At 38.1% G+C, this 20,892-nt stretch overlaps 1 protein-coding gene across 1 annotated transcript; it reads right to left on the bottom strand.

Annotated features, from left to right (window-relative positions):
* Positions 1-989: 989 nt before the first annotated feature.
* tmem214 (transmembrane protein 214) lies at positions 990-17,227 on the bottom strand. Its single transcript, XM_059357072.1, has 17 exons — positions 17,017-17,227; positions 10,195-10,391; positions 9,540-9,690; positions 9,223-9,357; positions 8,142-8,224; positions 7,841-7,946; positions 6,818-6,899; positions 6,624-6,725; positions 5,496-5,637; positions 4,872-4,963; positions 4,637-4,685; positions 4,438-4,545; positions 4,104-4,221; positions 3,902-3,998; positions 3,210-3,378; positions 2,973-3,124; positions 990-2,167 (listed from the first exon to the last, which is right to left on the bottom strand). The coding sequence occupies exons 1-17, from the start codon at positions 17,162-17,164 to the stop codon at positions 2,041-2,043; spliced, it is 2,058 nt and encodes a 685-aa protein (XP_059213055.1). The 5' UTR covers positions 17,165-17,227; the 3' UTR covers positions 990-2,040.
* Between the last annotated feature and the right edge of the window lie 3,665 nt (positions 17,228-20,892).

Below are 20,892 nucleotides of genomic sequence, written 5' to 3'. Positions count from 1 at the left end.
AAGTCATTTATTTCTCTTAAGTTACATCATTTACACTCAGTGTTATTACTATGCCAATAGACATCCTTTGTTACACCCTTTTTGAGTGAAATTATCAATAAATGTCATATGTTACACTTTTGGTGAAGTTTTTTGTGTTTCCTGCAAAACTTGAAAAAATGAGTTAGGCGATTATTTTAACAGGATGATGTAATGCTAGTAGTAAACCTGTTCTAGCCTTGTCCTAAAAGGTTGAAATCTTATTTTTATGTACACTTTTCTCATACATGCCCTCTGTGGAATCAAACTCCTGCTAGAAATGTATATTATTGGAAAATGTAACAAAATGTAAACTTAAATATACATTTTTTTAAATGGAGAAACATTTTAGGTATCCAAGTCAATAAGAATGCATGGAGGATAAACATAAATATGCAATATAACACTTTTTTTTTGCAGTTCAAAGTACTGATTTTGGATGTCAATTTGCAATAAAAAATAACACGTTCCGTTTAGTTACTTTTCTTTAGCTTGTTTCCGTGAGGATTCAGATCCCTTACTTAAGTAAAAGTAAACTAATTATCATGCAACCAGTTTTAATTCAGACATACATCTCTACCAACTACGCTGAATTTAAACTGACAAATAGCTAAAGCAATCAGGTCCTGAGTCCTGACACGCTTGATGTACAAAGATGTTCAGAAAAATAGGGAAATAAAGTGTCTTTTCTTTAGCTTTTTCCCCTTGAGGATTCAGATCCCTTACTTAAGTGAAAGCACTAATACCACACTGTGAAATTACTCCACTACAAGTTAAAGTCCTGTCCTCAAAAGTTGCACTTAATGTATTTAAGTAATGTATACAATGTATGCCTCTAAAATGTGGTGGAGCAGATATATAAAGTTGTAGTACTAGTAGTACAAAAGTAAATAAACTTAAATTCCAATACCAGTACTCCAGATATTAAAAATTCCACCTAAGATGACAGAGAAAACAGATGATCCAACCAGTGGGGTTGAAATCTTTAATATAAATCATTTACATTACAAAGTAAGACATTAGTCATTGCCGTGTCCATCCAAACATCTTGTTTACATGAAGGGTTAGTGAATCAGCTGGTCAGAAATGTTTTGTTTTGTTTATTATTAGTCATATTCTGGCTTACAGGAGGACGTTGGCACGGGGGTGGGGGGTTAATCATGAGCCCATTATTGAGAATAAGCTTGTTGATTCACATAGACGGACACGCATACAAGCACACACACACACACACACACAGAATATCATCAGCCTTCAAGTATGAGTACACGACTGCTGCTTTTTTAGCTCTGGCGTTGATGGCAAATGAAGAAGCATGAGAAACAGCAGACAGATGACGAAGCAGCAAAGACGAGAAGATGTGCAGGTGCAGGACAGACAAGACAGCAGGTAGATTTCTTCTTCTGGACCTTTTGGACTGATGTGAGACTCCTTTTGCTGTCAGATCCAAATCTTCTGAAGGAGTCAGTCATGTGTGGGAGATGAAGTGGCCCTCAGAAGTTCGCTGACGAGGTCTTCAGTGGCTTGGAGGAGTCTGGAATATCTTATTTTGGTCTTTTCCCTGCCCTTTACCAAGTTTTCACATAACACTTTTTTTATATATATATTTATCTTTAAATAAAAATGGTTTATAAATCATCTACAAACCTACATTTTCTATAAATTACACAATCTGTTTAACCCAAAGGTTAAAGCAACAGCTGAAATCTGCAGTAAAAAACTCAGGGAGGGAGATAGAGAGAGAGAGACGACCTCTGCGTCCAGCAGTGACAAAAAGATTGGTAGAAAAAAAAACATCTATACAACAGAAAACTGATTTAAAAATGTAGCCAAAAAAAGAGAAAGAAGGGTCCGTTTTGAGTGTCTGACCCCACAGTGTCCAATCACGGCTTGAGAGGGGAGCCGGCGCACCGAAAGGCAGCCTCAGATTGGGTCAGTGTGTGCGCGTGTGTGTATATAACTTCATGTGTGCATACTGTGTGTGTGTGTGGGTGTTGAAATTAGTCAGCATCTGTGATGTCATCACGCTCGTGTCAGCAGATCCTGAGCCCACGTCTTGATGGCCGACGTCGTGTGTTGGAGCAGCTGCCACGTGGAGTTGGTGAAGGACAAAGCGTGTTCCTGCAGACACGATACGGACACCTCACCGCTGCAGGAGAGAAGAGGAACAAAAAAAACACGTTTGAGAGAATGCTCTATAATTTACTGGTTAAGAAGAAATAAAAATATCCATTAAATGCAACAACAAAAAAGGAACCCAGTGTGTAAAGGCCTAAACTGTTATTGTCATTTATGAAGAATAAGCTCAATATTTTCTCAATTAATCCATTCATTTATCAAAATTCATAAACATAATTATCTATAGAATGTCAGAAAAAAACCCCAACGAAACTGTTTAAATCTTAAAATTGCATGTTTGTCTGACAAAGGCTCAAAACCAACAAACAGCAAAGAAAAACATTTTGAACAGCAGAATTTTTATACATTTTTTTCTTTTAAATAAAATTGACTAATATTAGCTGTAATTTATTCATACAGGGAGATATCTTTGTTTCAGAATTAGCAGTACTATGTTTATTAAAGATTCTGTCATAACATTTTGGTATTAAAGGTAATTTTTGTGATGTTTATGTCATTATTAAACAGCATTTTGATCAACTATCATGTCAGATGTGCCAAACGTTTTACACATTCTCTCTTCAGTCATCAGGTCAGATATTTGCAAGCTAACGTAGGCAAACTGGGCAATTACTCTTTTAAAATATTTCATAACTAATTTTCATGCAACCAGTTCAGTTCAATTCAGACACACACATCTCTACCAACTACGCTGTATTTAAACTGACAAATAGCTAAAGCAAGCGGCTCCTGACACAATTTTCAATGCCAGATGTACAAAGATGTTCAGAAAAATAGGGATATAAAATGTTGAAAGGGTGCTTCAAAGTACTGACTTGCAAGAGTCCTGTAAGTTGGTCCACGCTCGCTGTAGCAGATCAGATATGAACGCCAGCGCTGGCAGGATGTAGTTCTGATGGAGTAAGAGGAGCAGCTCCTTTATATACGCCAACACCTGGAACACACTGTCGGGTGTGTTGGTGTTCACCTGCGCAAAGACACACAGAGGTCAATGACATAAAAACAACACATTCAATCAGCGAGTGACAGCTTGACGGTTGTATTCATCTTACCCATTCTATGGCCTGCGGCGTCTTTTCTTTGACCCAGAGAATAAACTGTGTGGTGTTTTCAGAGATGAAGATGGCTGCTGTTTTTGTCTTTTCCAAACCTTGGTCCATTAGTGGTCCCAGAACCCGCACACACTCAGAGTAATAATGAGGAGTGTTTGTCTCCAACCAGCTACAGAGGGCACAAAAACAAAAACACAAATTAAATTACTACCTCAATGTAATTAAGTTTAAACATTTGCCTCTTTAGAGACTGAGAGCACAAAGTTAAACCTATCTAGAGCTCCAAGACAAAACCAGTTTTACACTGTTGCATGCAGATGCCTGTTGAAAATGTAAATGTCTTGTCAACCATTGTGTCCAATGCAAAGCAGTTCACTACAATGTTCCATTTATATCCAGAACATTTCAACTGAGTTCTTTGATTTAAAAAAAAAAAAAAAAAAAGACTGAATGCAGGGTTCCTACATCTTAAGGCAAGTTAGATTAAAAGGTTAAGACTTTTTTTAATAACAGTGAAAAATTAAATATATGGCCAATTTTTTAATAGCCAAAAATCTGAATATTTTACAGAGATTTGTTACTGCTGACAGTTCCCTACCCCTAATATATAATGCATAACATATCTCACATGCATTGGTTTAGAAATGCCAAAAAATCTTGGTTTAATAGCCCATTTTATTTCGAAGTCCTACCTGAAGCCCTGTGAAGAATAGACCTTTATTTTGCTCCAGGCCTGCTGAGAAACAGCTGTGACCCCTGAGTTTCGCAGGTGCAAGGCTGTGGTTGAATCTGAAACACACAGCACACATTGTCAGATCTCAAAAGCAACAAAACGAAAAAACAAAAACACAATCTGACATCAAAATAAAAAGATGATCAGCACTTAAAACTGACCTGCGAAGGAGCCGTGAGATCTGATGTCGTGAGCGATGAAGCCGGCGGCAAACACGAGCAGAACCATGAGCAGTTTGGACCAGGGGAACCCACGGCCACGCATCTTTACCTGCAGGTTCTGGAGAAAAAAAAGAGCAAAAACTTTAACAAGAAAAAAAATCCAAACTTGCATTTTCTTTTCATTGTTTCCGATGTTAATACATGAACTTATTAATTGTAAGTCAAATGAAAAGATTATCAATTCTTCTATGTGATTACATGGAGTAAATAAGTGTCTAATTTGACTGAAATACGCCTTTTTATGTTCGTTCACTCATTTGTCCATTTGTCTCACCTGACACAGGCTATTGCAGTCCTGAAGCTCTTGAGATTCGATAGTGTCTCTCATCTCCTCATTGGTCACTCTGAAAGACTGGATTGTTTCTTCAAGATTCTTCCGAAGCTAAAGATGGAAAAAAAAGGCACATGAGTTTAACAACTGTTTCCCAGGGCCGTGGTTTATGAACCGGCAGACCTCGAGGCGGGAGTCGTACCTTTGGTGGCAGGATGTTCCACGACTTCAATAAATGATTCAACAGCAAACTGGAATAGAAAAGAGAGGGATATCAGTTTATTAATAGCTGAAATCCAGAATAACTGTTACATACAATGGCATTTCATTACTATAAAAATAGAGTTCATGCATGCTTTTGTCACAGTGCATCAGGAATGAGCTGTTTCTGTGTACTTTTCACAGTTTTAAGTAAGAAATAAAAGCAGATAACTCACCTGGACTGGGGTAAGTGTTTGGTATAGAGCTGCCTCCACACTCCGAGACTCTGGACATCCACACACAAACACTCAGTCATACTGCTGAGCAGCTGCAAAAAACATGAGGGAGGAGAGGAAAAAAAAGACTTAATTTTTGAAGCTGTAATTCTCCAAAATCCCTTTGTTACAGCTGACCAGTGAATTGTGATGGAAATTGTTCTCTGATTGGTATATTGTCTAAATATCCACTAGAGATGCCAATGCTTTTGAGGGACAAGGCTTTTCTCTGATTACATTTTAGATAACTTTAATATTTTTTATCAATTAAATTCCATTGGGGTAGATCAGAAAACACTGTAGTTTGTCAGTGACCATATCTGGCCTGTAAACCAGTGAGTGGTTAGTGGTTATAAACCTTGTTAAAGTGTTTCAGAGTACTTTGCTTTCAAGATTAGCCATTGCAAATACGCCATCTTGGTTTATGATGCTGGTCACCATAATGAGGCTATTAACAACATACTGTACGATAGGTCACTTATGACTCAACTTATCAAGCTTTATGATGCTGCACAGAGCCTCGGGCCTCAGACTACTGTAGCAGCAGCGTAGCAAAAGGCTGGTTTAAATAGTGTGTTTGTGTACCTCTCTCTTCATATCATCTGGACAGTGTGGTGTGGCTCTGGACAGAAATGATGGCAGGTATGTGTGCAATGTGCTCTCGGGTTTGGCTCCAAATGCGAGGGCCTTCAGTCGAGGGTACAGACGTCTCAGCTGCTCCTGCAGACTGAACACAAACAAAAACATGCTACTTTATTACTTTTTTAAGGCAAACAGTCACTGAGAGGTAAGAAAGAAGAAATCGCAAAAAACACATAAATCTGTGACTCAAGTATTCAAATAAACACGCAAGATATACTTTTTACTTCCAAAGGAATATAAGATGCAACAGTAAGATATCATTTATAAATATATAATTGTCATTTAGAATGATGTCAGCTCTTTCCAAAGTTTTACCGAAGAACTTTACACAGGGTTCGTACACTTTAGCAGTGGTCAAATTCAAGCATTTTTCAAGGGCTTTCAAGATCAATTTTCACTTTTCTAGTATCTTACACCTGTTGTAAGTTGCATGTTTTAGATGAGTACTTACATACTAAAAGGGGGAGATTTCACTTAACCATACCAACAGCGATGGTGTTACACTTTTAGGAGGAAAGGTCTTCATTTCAGATAGGCTACTCATTTTTTACATTGAACATGTGATTATCTATAGTCCATAGATGGATATAGTCAGATTGCAAGAGAAATACAGTAAGAATTTCAAGCACTTTATCCAAAATCCAAGCACTTTTTAAACCTTGAAAATACAACATTTAAATTCAAGCATTTTCAAGGATTTCAAGCACCCGTACGAACCCTGTTTACGGGTGTGAACTGTTGGAAAAGACCAAATGGGGCATGTAACCAGAGGATAAAAACAAAAAATAATGTGGAAAAAAAAGGAACAGCAATCCAATAACCATCATAAATGGCTTCAGTGTATTTGCAAATCAACCACAGTCCCTCTTCCCTTCTGTTCCCAAAGTCACGTCTTGTGGTTGCTTTTTAATTAAGTATAATTTGGGGTTAAACATCCGGGCTGAATTCACAAACATCCATTCTCTACGCCCACTTCTTCCTACACATCGTAGTCAAGCTGTGCACATAAGATTATTCAACAAGGAAACCTGAAACGACCTGGTTTCAGTGTTTGCATTATATTATATTCACCTTGATGACAGAGCGTTCTTGGGCATGAAGGCGAAATCCAGCAAAGGAAAGAACTCTTTCGGACCCATGATGCCAAATCCCTTTGTCAGGTTTGCATGAAGTCTGTGTAACAAAGAACATAAGCAAATTTAGTCAGACCTCATCCTTTATCAAATATATCTAAGAATTCATAGGAATCAGCATTAAAGACTTACAGGAGGAGTCTCTCCAGATACGCAATGGCATATGAAGACAGGGACCTCACTCCAAGCACAGGAAGCATGATACCCAGCCACACTGAAACACAAATAAAGAATTTGATTCACATTGTAGAACTTTTAGTTCTGGCAATAAAATCATGTCAACAATCTGCCTTTTCAGCTTTCCATTTCAAAAAGGCCCAGAGCAATATTACAGAACCAAAACATGTTTTGTTTTTTTATCCTTGCATGCTTAAGTAACATGGTGCACAACTTACATAAAATTGACCTCGGCAGGCATTCTGTCTCATTGCATTCATTGTTGCAATATTAGATATTATTTGGTCATTCTTACATTGCATAAAACAATGGAAAATTTTCAATATCTTGGAAAATTTGCCAAATCTAATAATATGAAAGTCTAGGGCTCACATTCCATTTACTATCGCAGAAAAAAAAATGTCTTCTTAATATCATGCAGCCCTAGTTGAAACATTTTTGGAAGCATTTGGGATAAGACAAGAACACAACTCAACAGAATACATACAGAAAGGTTGTTTTTAGACAATGTGGTAATGTTTTAAAATCCCTACATAAGGATGATACACATGACATTTTGCATTTGTAGCTTTGCCTCAAAATGAGTCGACTTGTGACTTTCCTTGCCCTGGGCGAGCCGCATGGTACTCAATAACCTTATTTTTGCATGAGAAGGTTGTTATGCAATCTTCCAAGAATATTTATCCTCCCTTACCCACACACTGACACCCACCTCACAGCCTCACCAAACACCAGGCTGCAGACCTGGAGCAGCAGCTGAGGTTTAGCTAGAGCCACCATGTGTTTGAGGCTGTTAGTGGATGTGTTGCTGCTCTAATGTGCACTGTTGCTTCATTAACCCCCAACCCAGAATTATGTCAGCACATAGTGTTGGGAAAGTGGGGGAAAAGGGAGACACAGATACAGTGCACAGGATGATAAAACACTGTGTCTAAACATCTAAAGGAGTGTGTGTTTGTGTGTTGGACCGTCTGTTACCTCTTAGTCCCTGGCTCAGGTCATAAAATCCTGCTTGGCCGAGAGCCCACATGATGGTCAAACACTTCACTGGACGATTCTGAACTGATCGCAGCAACTCCAAATACTAAAGAGGAAGGACAGGAGGTATTACAACATATTACTGCAAGGTTACGGGAAAAGACAAATGCTCAGTAAGTTGGATGAGTGTGAGGAAAGAAAGAAACTACATTGTTACTCAATTAAAGTCCTTTCAGAGCAGACACAGGCAGTGAAGCAGCAGTCTGCCAGATATCTGACACACACACACAAACTCACTCACCTCTGGCAGGTTTTGGGTGGCTATCCTGGGTTTGTCCTGCAGGATCGCCTGGATGCAAACTCTGTAGCCATGCAGAGGTTCTCCTGGAAACGGACAGGAAAAGATTTGATTGATTTATGTCCATTCAATAACTTAGAACCTGGCAATCCTTAAATATTCCTAAAATGAAGGTAAAATATTGATTTGATGCAATGAGTCTGCTTTCAACCAGATTTTTGTGTGTTAAATTGGGTGACGGTAAAGAAATAGACAGTTATATTATTATTATTATGACTATTTTGCTTAGATTTTTTTTTTTTTAAAGAATCTGGTGTTGTGTCCTCAAATATAAATACATTTTGGATGTTAATTAAATGTCACTTAATCTTAAGAGGATGTATTGCAAGTTTATGAAAGCTGACGGATGGTAAGAGTGGTAAGTGAAGAATTTAAAATATTTATTTTGTAATTACCGAGTGACAGTCAATGTGTTTCTATACAATAATTTGATTAATTTGTATACATGAAGTAGGAGCTTTGTATCTTTTTAAAAATATAATTTAAAAGAAATGTTTTTAGGTTGTTAGGCCTGCTGATATAATGTTGTATGTTTGCGTTTATCAGAATTGATTGTGTATTTTGGTCTGTTTCAAAAATGAAAAGAAAGACAATTTTGATTTCACAAGGTGTCCTGGTCGAAGATCCTGGCCATGTAATAATATGTCTTTTGTTCAAGTCCTTTTTTATCTCTGGACCCTCATTTCCTGTCACCTCATTGCTATCTGCTGTGTAATTAAGTCCCATAAAATACAGATTTAACACTCACTGACCACTTCAATGCCCAGAACAGCAGCCTCTACATGTTTGTTTCTCCACTGTCTTGTTGTGGAAAAGACAAATAAAATTGAACTGAATTAAAAAATGTAATTATCAAAATTAATTTCAGAACTGAGTCATGTGACTTAATTGTAATTATTACATTTCTAAGTATCTACACTGAGAACAACAGTAAAGATGGGTGGAAAACAGAGACTGTGCGGCTCAATAATAATTTAAGCTGCACAAACCACTACCAACAATCCATGTAAGCTCTAACACCTACCTGACTGTCTGTCCAGCTCCCTGAGCATTGTATAAACACAGTGGTCGAAGAAATCTGGCAGAATGTCACTGCAGCGCCCGATGAGGCCTTTGATCACACCCTTGAGCTCTTTCCCTGCAAAGCAGTATGGGTAGTCTGGAGACAAAAACACAGGAAAAAGAAAGAGAATCTAAAACAAATCTCTTGATTATGATGCAAGTGCCCTGCAGAAACTTCAATACCAGTTTGTTTACTTTCTACATAAAGATACAGAAGACATGAGTCCTATATTGCATGTGCACAATGTTTCCTTCTTGGGAAGTGTGAGTTTGACTGACCGTGAGCATAGCTGCTGAGTGTGGGCTCAGCCTCTGGTGCAGTCAGATTGAGGTTGAGGTATCCTGCCAGGTCTTTGACCCAAACTGATGGATTTTCTGGGAACAGGGTCTGACTGCGGGCCAACTGCTGCTTCAGGTCCCCAACGTCCAACTAAAAAAAGAAACGGGACAGATAAAACTTTAAGGCATTAAGGCTTTAACCTCGGAAACAACACATTCATTATGTAAAGATGAGTTTGTGTGTCAGCATGTGATAGTTTGCTTGGAAGACGCTACAATGCAGCATTGTTTCTGTGTGTTTGTATGAAGATATTTATATCTTTTAGGGGTTTGACAAAGGTGAGTACATTTAGTTGCTTATTCCCATCACTGACAAAGATCAGCCAAATTTTCACACCACTATTGAGAATGACAAATCATCAGTTTTAATTTTAACTTTTAGCAACAGACAAGGTTTTATTTTAGGGTAAGAGCAAATACAGAATCTTGTTTTTCGTCTCATTAAACTGCAAGAAATGCAAATGTTCAGCTTTGAGCTTTTGAGACAAGCCTTTGGATTGTGAGCAAATTTCAATGAAACATTTCTCAACAACCAGGAGGTTTCGAAGAGGCCAGCAAAGATAAGAGGGAACACAGAGGTAAGTGCATTACTCACACTTTTGAAGGCTTCCTCGAGGGTCTTGTGAGTCGCCGTGGTCTGGACTGGACTGCTGGAGTGTGATTTCTTGGATGGTTTACTCGATGAGGGCTTCTTGTTTTCGGGCTCTGCTGGTGGTGGAACCTGCTCCTTGTTCTGTTTCTTTGCCATCTTCTCGAAGCCGTCGTACAGAGTCTCTGACATCTTCAGGGGTGCTGAAAGCAACAAGTCGGCTGTGGTTAAGACACGCCTCTGAGGAGATATGAACGGCTCTATTCTTTTTTAATGCAGCCTCTTTTCTAACTTCTTAGTCTTCCATAAAACTTTCTCATATCCACCCCGTGCCCTGGAAATCAAGTTAATCCTTGAAACCATGGCATTCCCCTCCCTGCGTCCTCCCTCCCTCCATTCTTGCATAATAGGCTGTTATTATCCAAGGCAATATTCATGCAACACTTACAATTCACAAAGGAATAGAGTTAAGCACCAGAAGCATTTCAAGTATCCCCCTGTGTAACTCATTTAGACCCAATTTATAAACTAACTGTGTCCACTTTAGCAGAGTTCATTTAAGAGCTTGACCGGTGTTAAGCTTTAAAGGCCAACACCAATATACTGCACAGAGGTAGCAAAAAACAGATATTTAAAGGCCTGTATAGGAATTCTAAATATCTAAACAATCCCGTTTAGTTAAATATCTGTTTTCCCCTGATCTTTTAATTTTTATTCCCAGGATGTTAAAGTCTAAAGGATAAGAATGACATCATTCTGCTATTCATTTTTTGTCAAAAAATCCAATGAAAAAAAGACGGAAATGCGTTCATCCGTCAATACTTTTTGACTTCCCTTTCCTGTCTTTTGCTCTCAGACCAAAGTTAATGCTTTAAAAACACGTCACAAATATAAGGGCTAGTTCCCTTTTTTGCTGAGTAATTTCCTTTACTTAACAGGAAGGAATAGTGCATTTGTTGGGGACCATTTACAGACGCAGAATTATTACACATGCATACACATTCACACCTATACTTCAAGCAATCTAGCACTTTTTTCAGGCTTATGATTGGCCCCATGGCTTTAAAGATGGGGTTGTTTTGCTGCCAATTAATTTGCATGCTCTTGACAGTATTTAATAATCATTCTGCATTTCCAGTTGAACAGGTATTTTTCTAAAAAAAAAATGCTTCTGTTGTTGGGATTATTTTGAGAACCGAGGGAAAAACCCTGTTTTCAAAAATATCCATGTACATTTGGACTAAGCCTCTGACAACCAGACAGTGTCAGTGGAATTGACTCAAAATAAACTACAGCACCCGTTTTTTATAGTAATGGAGGAAAATTAACAGAGTAATAAGAAACATCTGGGTTGTGGGATGATTTCATTGTTTGGGCTTCTCAAATGGATGTTTTCACAATAAGACTAACACACACTGTTGGTTTTTAAAATAGTTTAGATTAGGCAGCTCCTCATTCATGCAGCAAAGATATTTACAGTATTAAACTCAACACAACTGCACGCAAGAATCTCAGTTGGACCCGCCCACAAACTTGAGTCTGTGTTGACAGAGGTCACCAGTTGTTCACTGATAATTCAGCTGTACATGTTGCTGACAAACCTAAATCTATATCTGGTCTGTGTGTATCGGTACAACACAGGACTGTGACGCAAAGACTGAACACACCGTATTCAGTTCCCTTTTCAGATGTCGGCCAGTCAGGTTTATTCTTCACTTCCCAAAACTGAAGACTGAAGCCAGTTGTCATCTGCGAGTGTCTCAGCTTAGACAGCATTACCAGAGCTGTACAGTGAGGAAAGTACTGAACGATTGACAAATGAGGTGATCTGACCAGGTCAGGTGTTCGTGTCTATTATTACAAAAAAAAATATCCATACATGACAAGTAGTTGCTCTTCTCCAGCATCAGCTCCTGACACCTGCTACATACAGTAACAGCGAAACAACAAGGGAGTCTATTTGAATAGGGACTGGAGAGACCGTGGAAATATGTAAAATTTATTCAAATGTGAAATTAGGCCTGTCACAATATTACATTCATGTGCGAATATTTTTTAATAATATATATATATTTTTAAAAGGGTCTTGCATTAAAATCCTGTTATTATATCAGTGGCATAAATTAGTCTTGAAATGACAATAACATTGTTTATCGCAATCATTTCTGGGACAATAAATTGTGTAATGAGGCACTGCACAGGGGTTTTTCTTTTAGAAGTCAGCGTTGGATTATATTAATTCATTTAAAGACTTCAGTGGTTTTGCTCTGTTATATATGAATGACTCTGAGCTACACTAGTGGTACAACAACAGCAATTAACAAGCTTGAAATTTCTTTTTGTGACCAACACTTCCCATGACAGTATATCTATGACACAACAAAAAAATCAGATAAGGCTTCCACATGCTCAGTCCGCAGTGAGTAATCCCAAAGACGGGTCCAGACACCGCACTAAATTCACCACTCCACCTCCAGCAAACTTTAATCAAAGTAGAAGTAGGACCTGTAGGACTTTCCCCCATCATTTGTTTACCATGGCACTTTCTAATAAAGAATCCAAAAGAACAGACTTTTACTTTCAGAGGCTGTAGTGGGCTTAATTTTGAAATGACTGGTAAGATACAGGTATTATATGAAACTAGAAGATCTAAGGAATACATTGGTACCAATAGATCATAAGCTGATTGACGACTTTTTTGTTTTGTATGCAATCTGCACACTGGTGGCAGCATGCAACTTAAGACCATCAACAAGCGTATCGCAATTCTGTGTTTGACCGTGCCTATGGTAACATTTACTTTATCAAGCTAGCAGTTATCAAGCCAGGTACCACAAAGAGTGTACAAGTATGTTGCAGCACATTGCCAGAATAGACCAGAGGGTGAGGTTTTGTAACAACAGCTACACCAACACATTGAGCTGCAGTGTTGACCAACAGCAGAATATACAATGTCATTACAATCAACAAGCAGGACCTATTTGTCTAGTACTGGTGAATATATTTAAAAAACAAATCAGCTTACCAGCAATTGACAGATACGCCAATACACAACTTTGGACCCTGTATTGATCAGGAAACCAATAGCAAGCATACCCTATAGCAAGTAGTGGAAGAAGTGAGCAGAGGGTCTTGGTGGTCTGGTGGGTGTAATCTGAGTAGATGTACCCAACATGGCCCTCTTACAGGGTGGGTGGACTGGGAATGGATTCTCACACCAGCAGAAGAATAGCTGGCAGAATGCTTCACGTATAGATACGGAGCAAACCACTTCACAACAACACAGACTGCAGCAAGGCACGTCCTTCCTGTCTGATAACACATTTTATTTTCACAACAGTGCCAACTTTTGTCTGGCACTCTTAAGACACACTTAAATTGTGTTGTATTGATTTACTGTAGGGAGGGATCAAAAACAAATTAATATCAATACAGATATTAACCTGCTCTGCAGAGATCAATACTTTACATCAGATTTGAATTTACAATTTCCATCACGTGAATAGAGTCTATAGAATAAAAGTAAACTAGACTATTATACAGAGCCAAAAATTGCTGATGTGATGTCTGACAATGTTTATTTTACCCTACTTAAATAAACGTGCCGTCAAAGTATCTGGCATGTAATTCACATAAATAACATCCTGGACTAGACTTAATCACTTCTGCTGAAAGAGGAGCTCTTGTTAGATATCATATAACATGTGCCGGCATGTAATGTGAAACAAGTTTGATGTTGGTGTCATATCTGCCTTTTTAAACATGAGCTCCTCAAGGTGAAGAAGGTGCAACATACACTAGGGCTGCCCACTTGTCTATTACTCAACAAAGATTTTTTTAGTCAATTAATTCAATATAAAAAATAAAAAAAACATTTTAAAAACAAATTACCTTTTTCAAGAAACTTAAAAGTACATCTCTGCTAAAAACAAGTTCTAAAGTGCATGATGTTTGTGGACAAACTTTTAGAAGGTTTTACATTCAAATATTGAGTAAATTACCAAATATTAGTCGACCAAGTACTTCTTTAGTCGAAGGCAGCTCTGAATCAAATTTAAAATATATTGGCTAAAAGAGAGATAATAAATCTTAGGTTTTTAATTAAAATCAGGTATTATATTTGTAACCGTTTTTTTTCCTTGTGCTTCTGAGAGACTTAACTACCCACAAACGATTTGGGAGCCTGCTCTAACAGATACAGAAGCCTCAAGTCGAACTTTTTGAGCCAAAACCACAAACCAACAGATACAATCTCATGATGCAAGTGTTAGACACCTTTAGATGAGATTTGGCAAAAAGGTTTGTTGATTATACATTTTCAAAGGAGAGTTTGTTTTAGTTACACTATGTCAATAGCTACCTAGATTAAAAACGTGTGCATAATACTATGGTGGTTAGAGATTTTATATGCAAAATAGAGTAAGGAAAACCTTTACACCACCTCCACACTCACGCAGTCACTGTGATCAGACAGACTTTGAACTGACTGATTCGCTGATAAAACTGGTGCATAAACAAATATCAGTCACTGTTGAGAGGGTGCGGTAGTTGAAGGCTGTTGTTGCCTGGTTTACTGAATGTAGAGTATGCTACATACAAAAACAAACAATCCAAAGGGTTTGTATAAGAATCCCTTTATTATGTTCTACTTAGTGGTGCCAAAAAGCAATCTTCACACAGCAAACTGCCAAAATTAATAAGGTTTCTGATGATATGGCAGATTTACAGGTTAGGTTCCCAGAGACAAAAAAAATAATGGATTAGACCTTTAAAACCACAAGTTCTTCTTCCCTCTCCCTGAGCAATGCCTAGTGTATACAGGGTTTGAAAAAAAAAAAAGGTAGTTATCAATGAACTTTCATTGATCATCCTATCTTCAGCTGATAATGTGTTTTTTGTGGTAAATTGGGTCAAACTGTTTCAGATTCAGTTGCCCACTTTACCCAGTTGGTAAACCAGTTGATGACCTGTCATGGGCTTGATGACTCAAGACCTGTCAGACGACTGTGCAGATTTGTTATTTCACTTTCATCGACAGATAAAGACCAGTCTATTATGCAATAAGATCCTTCGCTCCTACAGCCATCAGGCTGTCTCACTTTTCAAGAGCTAACAGATTGACTGAATTTCCCCTCAGAGAATAATAAAGTCATTCTGGATTTGAATTTGAATAATGTGTGGAAAAATTGAGAATGTATACTAAATGGATATAAAAAAACAGAATAAGTGAGTGTACATATTTACTAAAAGCAGAAGTGTACCGTTAAGGCGTCAGACATTTTGTCTTGTGTATTAAGTTGAATAGAGGTTGAAAAGGTTTAGCAACTCACTGCCTTCTGTGTTTTATTATATTGTCACACTGTTAAAATAATCACCTACGTCATTTTTTGTCAAAATTGTTTTGTTTTTTTGCCTAAATCATCTCCTCATGACACCGGCCACCTATGGTAAAATCGCCTACATTCTCAGCTGATCAGATCATGTGATTTTACTCCTTTAATATAATGGCCTATGTCAAGTGCGTGACCTAAGCGGATTTACTATACCTACGTCAAAATAAAATGTGACTTAAGAAATGTTTTCAACATGCCTTTGTGACTTAAGCAAGATATGGCAACACTTTATTTTGAAGGTGTCTACATAAGAGTGACATGAGCGTGTCATAAACATGACATGGGATGTGCAATGAACATTAATGACACTTAGAAGTAACATTAATGCTCATGATACTTGTCATGTCATGTTTCTGACGGGCTTGTGTGACTTTTATGTAGACACCTTCAAAATAAAGTGTTACCATATCTTGCTTAAGTCACAAAGGCATGTTCAAAAACTTGCCTAAGTCATTTATTTCTCTTAAGTTACATAATTTACACAGTGTAATTACTATGCCAATAGCCATCCTTTGTTACATCCTTTTTGAGTGAAATGATCAATAAATGTCATATGTTACACTTTTGGTGAAGTTTTTTGTGTTTCCTGCAAAACTTGAAAAAATGAGTAAGGCGATTATTTTAACAGGGTGACGATATTTTTCAGAGTAACCCGACTGTTTTGAACTCGATCATTATCGATTAAACACTTGGCTTGAAAATATAACAAAGCCTCTTAACTGGCCTTATCATTTAATAAGTCATGCAATGAGGGGTAGATGGGATTTAAGTCACCACACTGATAACTGATCACTCAGCACCGTGACAGCTGTTCCTGTAGGCTGACTGGGAATAAGAGGATGCCTAATTAATTAGCTTAACTGTTGAATAAAAGCGTCACACGACAACACGCTGGAGGTGCATTTTTTCAAAGTGTAACAGCAGCAGAAAGACACTTAAAGGTCACACAGTTGCTAATAACACATGCTCCAGAGATGCAGCAGCTCCTCAGTGATGACGTTGCCTTTGTTGACACACTGGCAGCTAACAAGCTAACTGCACTAGCTACCATTTCCTCTAGCTGTATGTGGCAGATTTAACCACAACGGCCACTTCGCTTTTATTTTAAAATAAATGTGTCAACAGATAAGCTGAAATACAGCCACTCGTGTGAGCTGGTAAAACACCAAAAAGGGGAAAACAAAAATATTTTACCGGAGGAAGTCGCGTTGCTGCGCGATGCTACGCTACAGAGGCTACCGTGTCAAATCAGATGACAGCTATGAGCCATCTTCGTCCCCAGTACTCCTGATGCCGTTAAAAAGTTAATATTAAAATAAATAATTCAGCTATTAAGAACAGCCACACAGGCAACCCCGCTCTTGTTCTTTCCCTTGAACTTTAACGGTGAGGTAAATGGGTCACGGAGCAGCTAGCAGGGGCCATGTTCACTTACGTCTGGATGGCTGGTTAGATTCGCCCAAGGCTTTCCTTGCCCCGTTGCCGGCTTTCTTGTCGGCCGGGGTCTTTCCTCCGCCGCTGCTATTCTTCCTACCCTTCTTCACCACCTCCCATTTACCGACTGAGCCGTTATTCGAAGCCATGTTCGGGTATTAAACAGGTCGGGGTGCCGTGACTTCCTGCTGCTGAATGAAACAAGACCAACGGCTCCGAGCATTTAAACCGTCCGCGTGCCACGTCTCTTCTGTCGGCATGACGTCAGAGTGATGCGTTCGAACCGTTACTTTCAAGTTCGTACTTGTCAACGGTTCATTTAAATATCTTAAATATTTACCTACAAAAATAAACGTTTCCAACATTTATGCCAAAATGTAAAGTGCTTTTAATCAACTCAGTCACAGGAAGTGTAACTAAGTACATTTATCAAAATCAAACTCAAATCAAAATTACTTTTTTTAACCCAGAGGGGAAATTCAGTTAGTCTGGTAGAATCTCTTGAAGAATGAGACAGCCTGATGGCTGAAGGAGCGAAGGATCTTTTGTATCTCTCCGTCCTGCAACGGAGAGAGAGGAGCCGTCCACTGCTGGGTTTTTTGGTCAATAATGGTTTTGTGTAGCTGATGATCTGGGTATTTCAGGATGGCCTTGAACATGTTGACAGGTCATCTCTCCACCACCTCCTCCAGTGTGTCCAACCTGGCTCCAACCACAGAACCAGCTCTTTAGACCAGTCTGTCCAACAACCTTGCATCTCTGTGTGTGATGCTGCCTCCCCAGCAGACTGCAGCATAAAACAACACACTACCACCACAGACTGATAAAACATCTGCAGCATCTTACTACACATGTCCAGAGATCTGAGCTTCCTTAAGAAAAAGAGGCAGCCCTGACCCTTTTTATAGAGTGCGTCAGTGTTTAGGGACCAGTCCAACTTATTATCCAGGTATACACCTAGATACTTAAAACTTGGCACCACGTCCATGTCCACCCCACAGGTATTCACTGGCTGAAGGGGGGGCTTGAACCTGCGCAAATCTATGATCATTTCCTTAGTCTTTGAGGTGTTCAGTAGGAGATAGTTCTTGTGACTCCAGTCACTGAAGGCTTTTATCAGATCCCTATATTCAGATTCCTGTCCATTCCTGATACACGCCACAATAGCAGTGTCGTCCGAGTACTTCTGGATGTGGCAGGACTCAGAGTTGTATTTGAAGTCCGTTGTGTACAGTTTGACATGTCAACGGTTCATTTAAATATCTTAAATATTTACCTACAAAAATAAACGTAACCAACATTTATGCCAAAATGTAAAGTTATTTTAATCAAGTCAGTCACAGGAAGTGTAGCTAAGTACATTTACTCATGTACTGTACTTAAAAAATACTCCAGTATTTCCATTTAATGTAACTTTCAATTTCTACTCCACTACATTTTAGATGCAAATATTGTATTTTTGTTACTTTTCTAGCTGACAGCTTTATTTACTTTTCAGGTCAAGATTTAACATGAAAAATGTGATCATTTCAAAGTTGTTCTTATAAATTAAACCACATCAGTGTATTTAGAAGCTAAAAATCGCCCTTCATTGAAAACTTCAAAATGCTGTTTTTATAATGCACCAATAGTAATACTCCTATAATATATATAAATTACGTATAACATTCTGAGCGGGGACATTCTGCATAAAAAATACTTTTACTTTTGATACTTGAACTACATTTTGATGCTGATACTTTTGTACTTTTATTTAAGTGAGGTTATGAATGCAGGACTTTTACTTGTAGTGGAGTATTTTATAGTGTGGTATTAGTACTTTTACTGAAGTGGGATGTAACTTTAAGTACATTTATGTCTTCAAGTACTGTATGCCTTCAATTTTCAGGTATATCCATTTTATGCTACTTTCCTTCATACCTTTACTCCACCACTTCGAACACACAACACAAAATGTATTTAACAACTGCTTTGCAAATATGGATTAATTATACAAAATATGAGATACAAGCTATTATTATAGGTTAAGTTATCCAGCAGTATACAAAGTAGTTAAGCCCCACCTTTACAAGCTGCAACATTAAAGTGATAAATAAATGAATGTATTAATTATAATCCAATCATATAGTAAACAAGATTCTGAAATGGGGCATTCTGTAAAATGAGCCCCTTTAGTTTCTGTACTTTACTGCCAGCTCCTGTTGAACCATTCGGCCGGCTGCAGTTTCGTGTTTGGCTGCCGTCTGTGTAACAGACGGTGATTTTTGGCAGCAGTGTCTCTCAAAAGAGGCACTTAGTGTCGCTCAAATGCGTCGCTTAGTGTTTGGCACAAAGCTCCTGAATCTCTTTCAAGACCTTTTCCATTCAGTATGAGTGGGAGCTTAACCACTGACTACAGTGGACACCTTCTGGGTCAATATGTTAATTGTTTAACAGTCAATTGCAGTTATTTCTTTGGCAATGTTAGAATTTTAGTGCTGTTATTTTGTTGTTGCTGTGTTTATTTGTTTTTATAAGTGCTATGTAAATAAAATATTCTTATTGTTATCCCCAAAATATGTTTTCAAGAACAAATGTCTTTGCAACATGATTTCAAGACTTAAAAGGGCTAGTTTGGATTTTTTTTAAATTAAGGTGTATTACCTACAGGAGATGGCAGTCTGCACACCCGCAGTTTGAAGAAGCAGCAAAATGTATTTCAGCCACCAACAAAGAGAGTATCAGTTTAATTGTATGCTATATTTAAAATATTTTCACCACTAAACAGACAGCCCTTTACCCAAAACTGAAGGTGTTAGCTATGTCCTGTTCAAAGCCACCAGACTCCTTTGAAAATATACAGTCCTTTTTTCCTTGCAGAACACTGGAGTTGCTGATCCACTGCTGCCTCGATCAGTAGTTTATTGTGTTATTTTGTGACTTAAGTGAATCTGAAATAACTCTTTAAAACACCAAAGTCACACAATAACACAAATAAACTAACTGATCGGGGCAGCAGATCAGCAACTCCTGTGTTCGGCAAGGTAAACATGTCAGAAAGCACACAGAACAATAAGGTTTGTTACTTTTCTTGAACATCAGAGCTTTATTTCATTCCAGCAGTGACTCCAAATGGTGCAAGTTTATCACATGGTTGCCATGGCAAGAGACGGTGAGAGAGGGTTTGATGTTTGTCCTCTCAGACTGGTTTCTGTCAATTACTGCCAAATAAACAACACCAATAGTTCCTTGGCAGCCGCTGTGGCGTATTAACGCTTTGCAACAAAACTCAATTAAATACGGCAACAAAAGAATAATGATAGCAGCTAAAATGTTTAACTCAATGAACACAGTCAAACATTAGTATTTAGTAGTGTCTGTCTTTCGTCTTTTTTCATGTGTTCATTCATAGAATCCAAAGCCTGACGTTTGTCTGATAAATAACTCTTACACTGACGCCTCTAACTTGGCCACTGAGGAATTCAATGCAAAATAAAAAACAAACCTCTTTAAAATAAATCTACAAAATATAAAATTGCATCTTCCTGTATCTTCACTGCATGTTGGCAATTTGGATCATTTCAGTCGGTTTGATTCGCTACATTTAGTGCAAGACTTTCAATTTCCCCAAATCCAAAAATATTGATTCTTTCTTTTTCGGAAACTTTATAGAGCAGATTTTTTTTTAAAAGAAGAAAAATAAATAAAAACATAAATACAACATGCTGTCTCATAAACAAGCTGTCATGAGCAAACCCTCTCTGGTGGGACACCTTGATAATAAAGCAGATTGTGATGAATTTTCCCCTCGGGGAATGATGAGTTCTTTAAGCATGTGAGCAATTCAAAAGTCTGTGATATGTCCGGGGGCTTAAATGTATGTTCACGTGTCATCATA

This window comes from Centropristis striata, chromosome 18 (genome assembly GCF_030273125.1).
Source record: "Centropristis striata isolate RG_2023a ecotype Rhode Island chromosome 18, C.striata_1.0, whole genome shotgun sequence".
Taxonomy (NCBI): domain Eukaryota; kingdom Metazoa; phylum Chordata; class Actinopteri; order Perciformes; family Serranidae; genus Centropristis; species Centropristis striata.
Note: the sequence above shows the minus strand (reverse complement) of the source record. Positions and strands in the feature narration are given on the sequence as shown.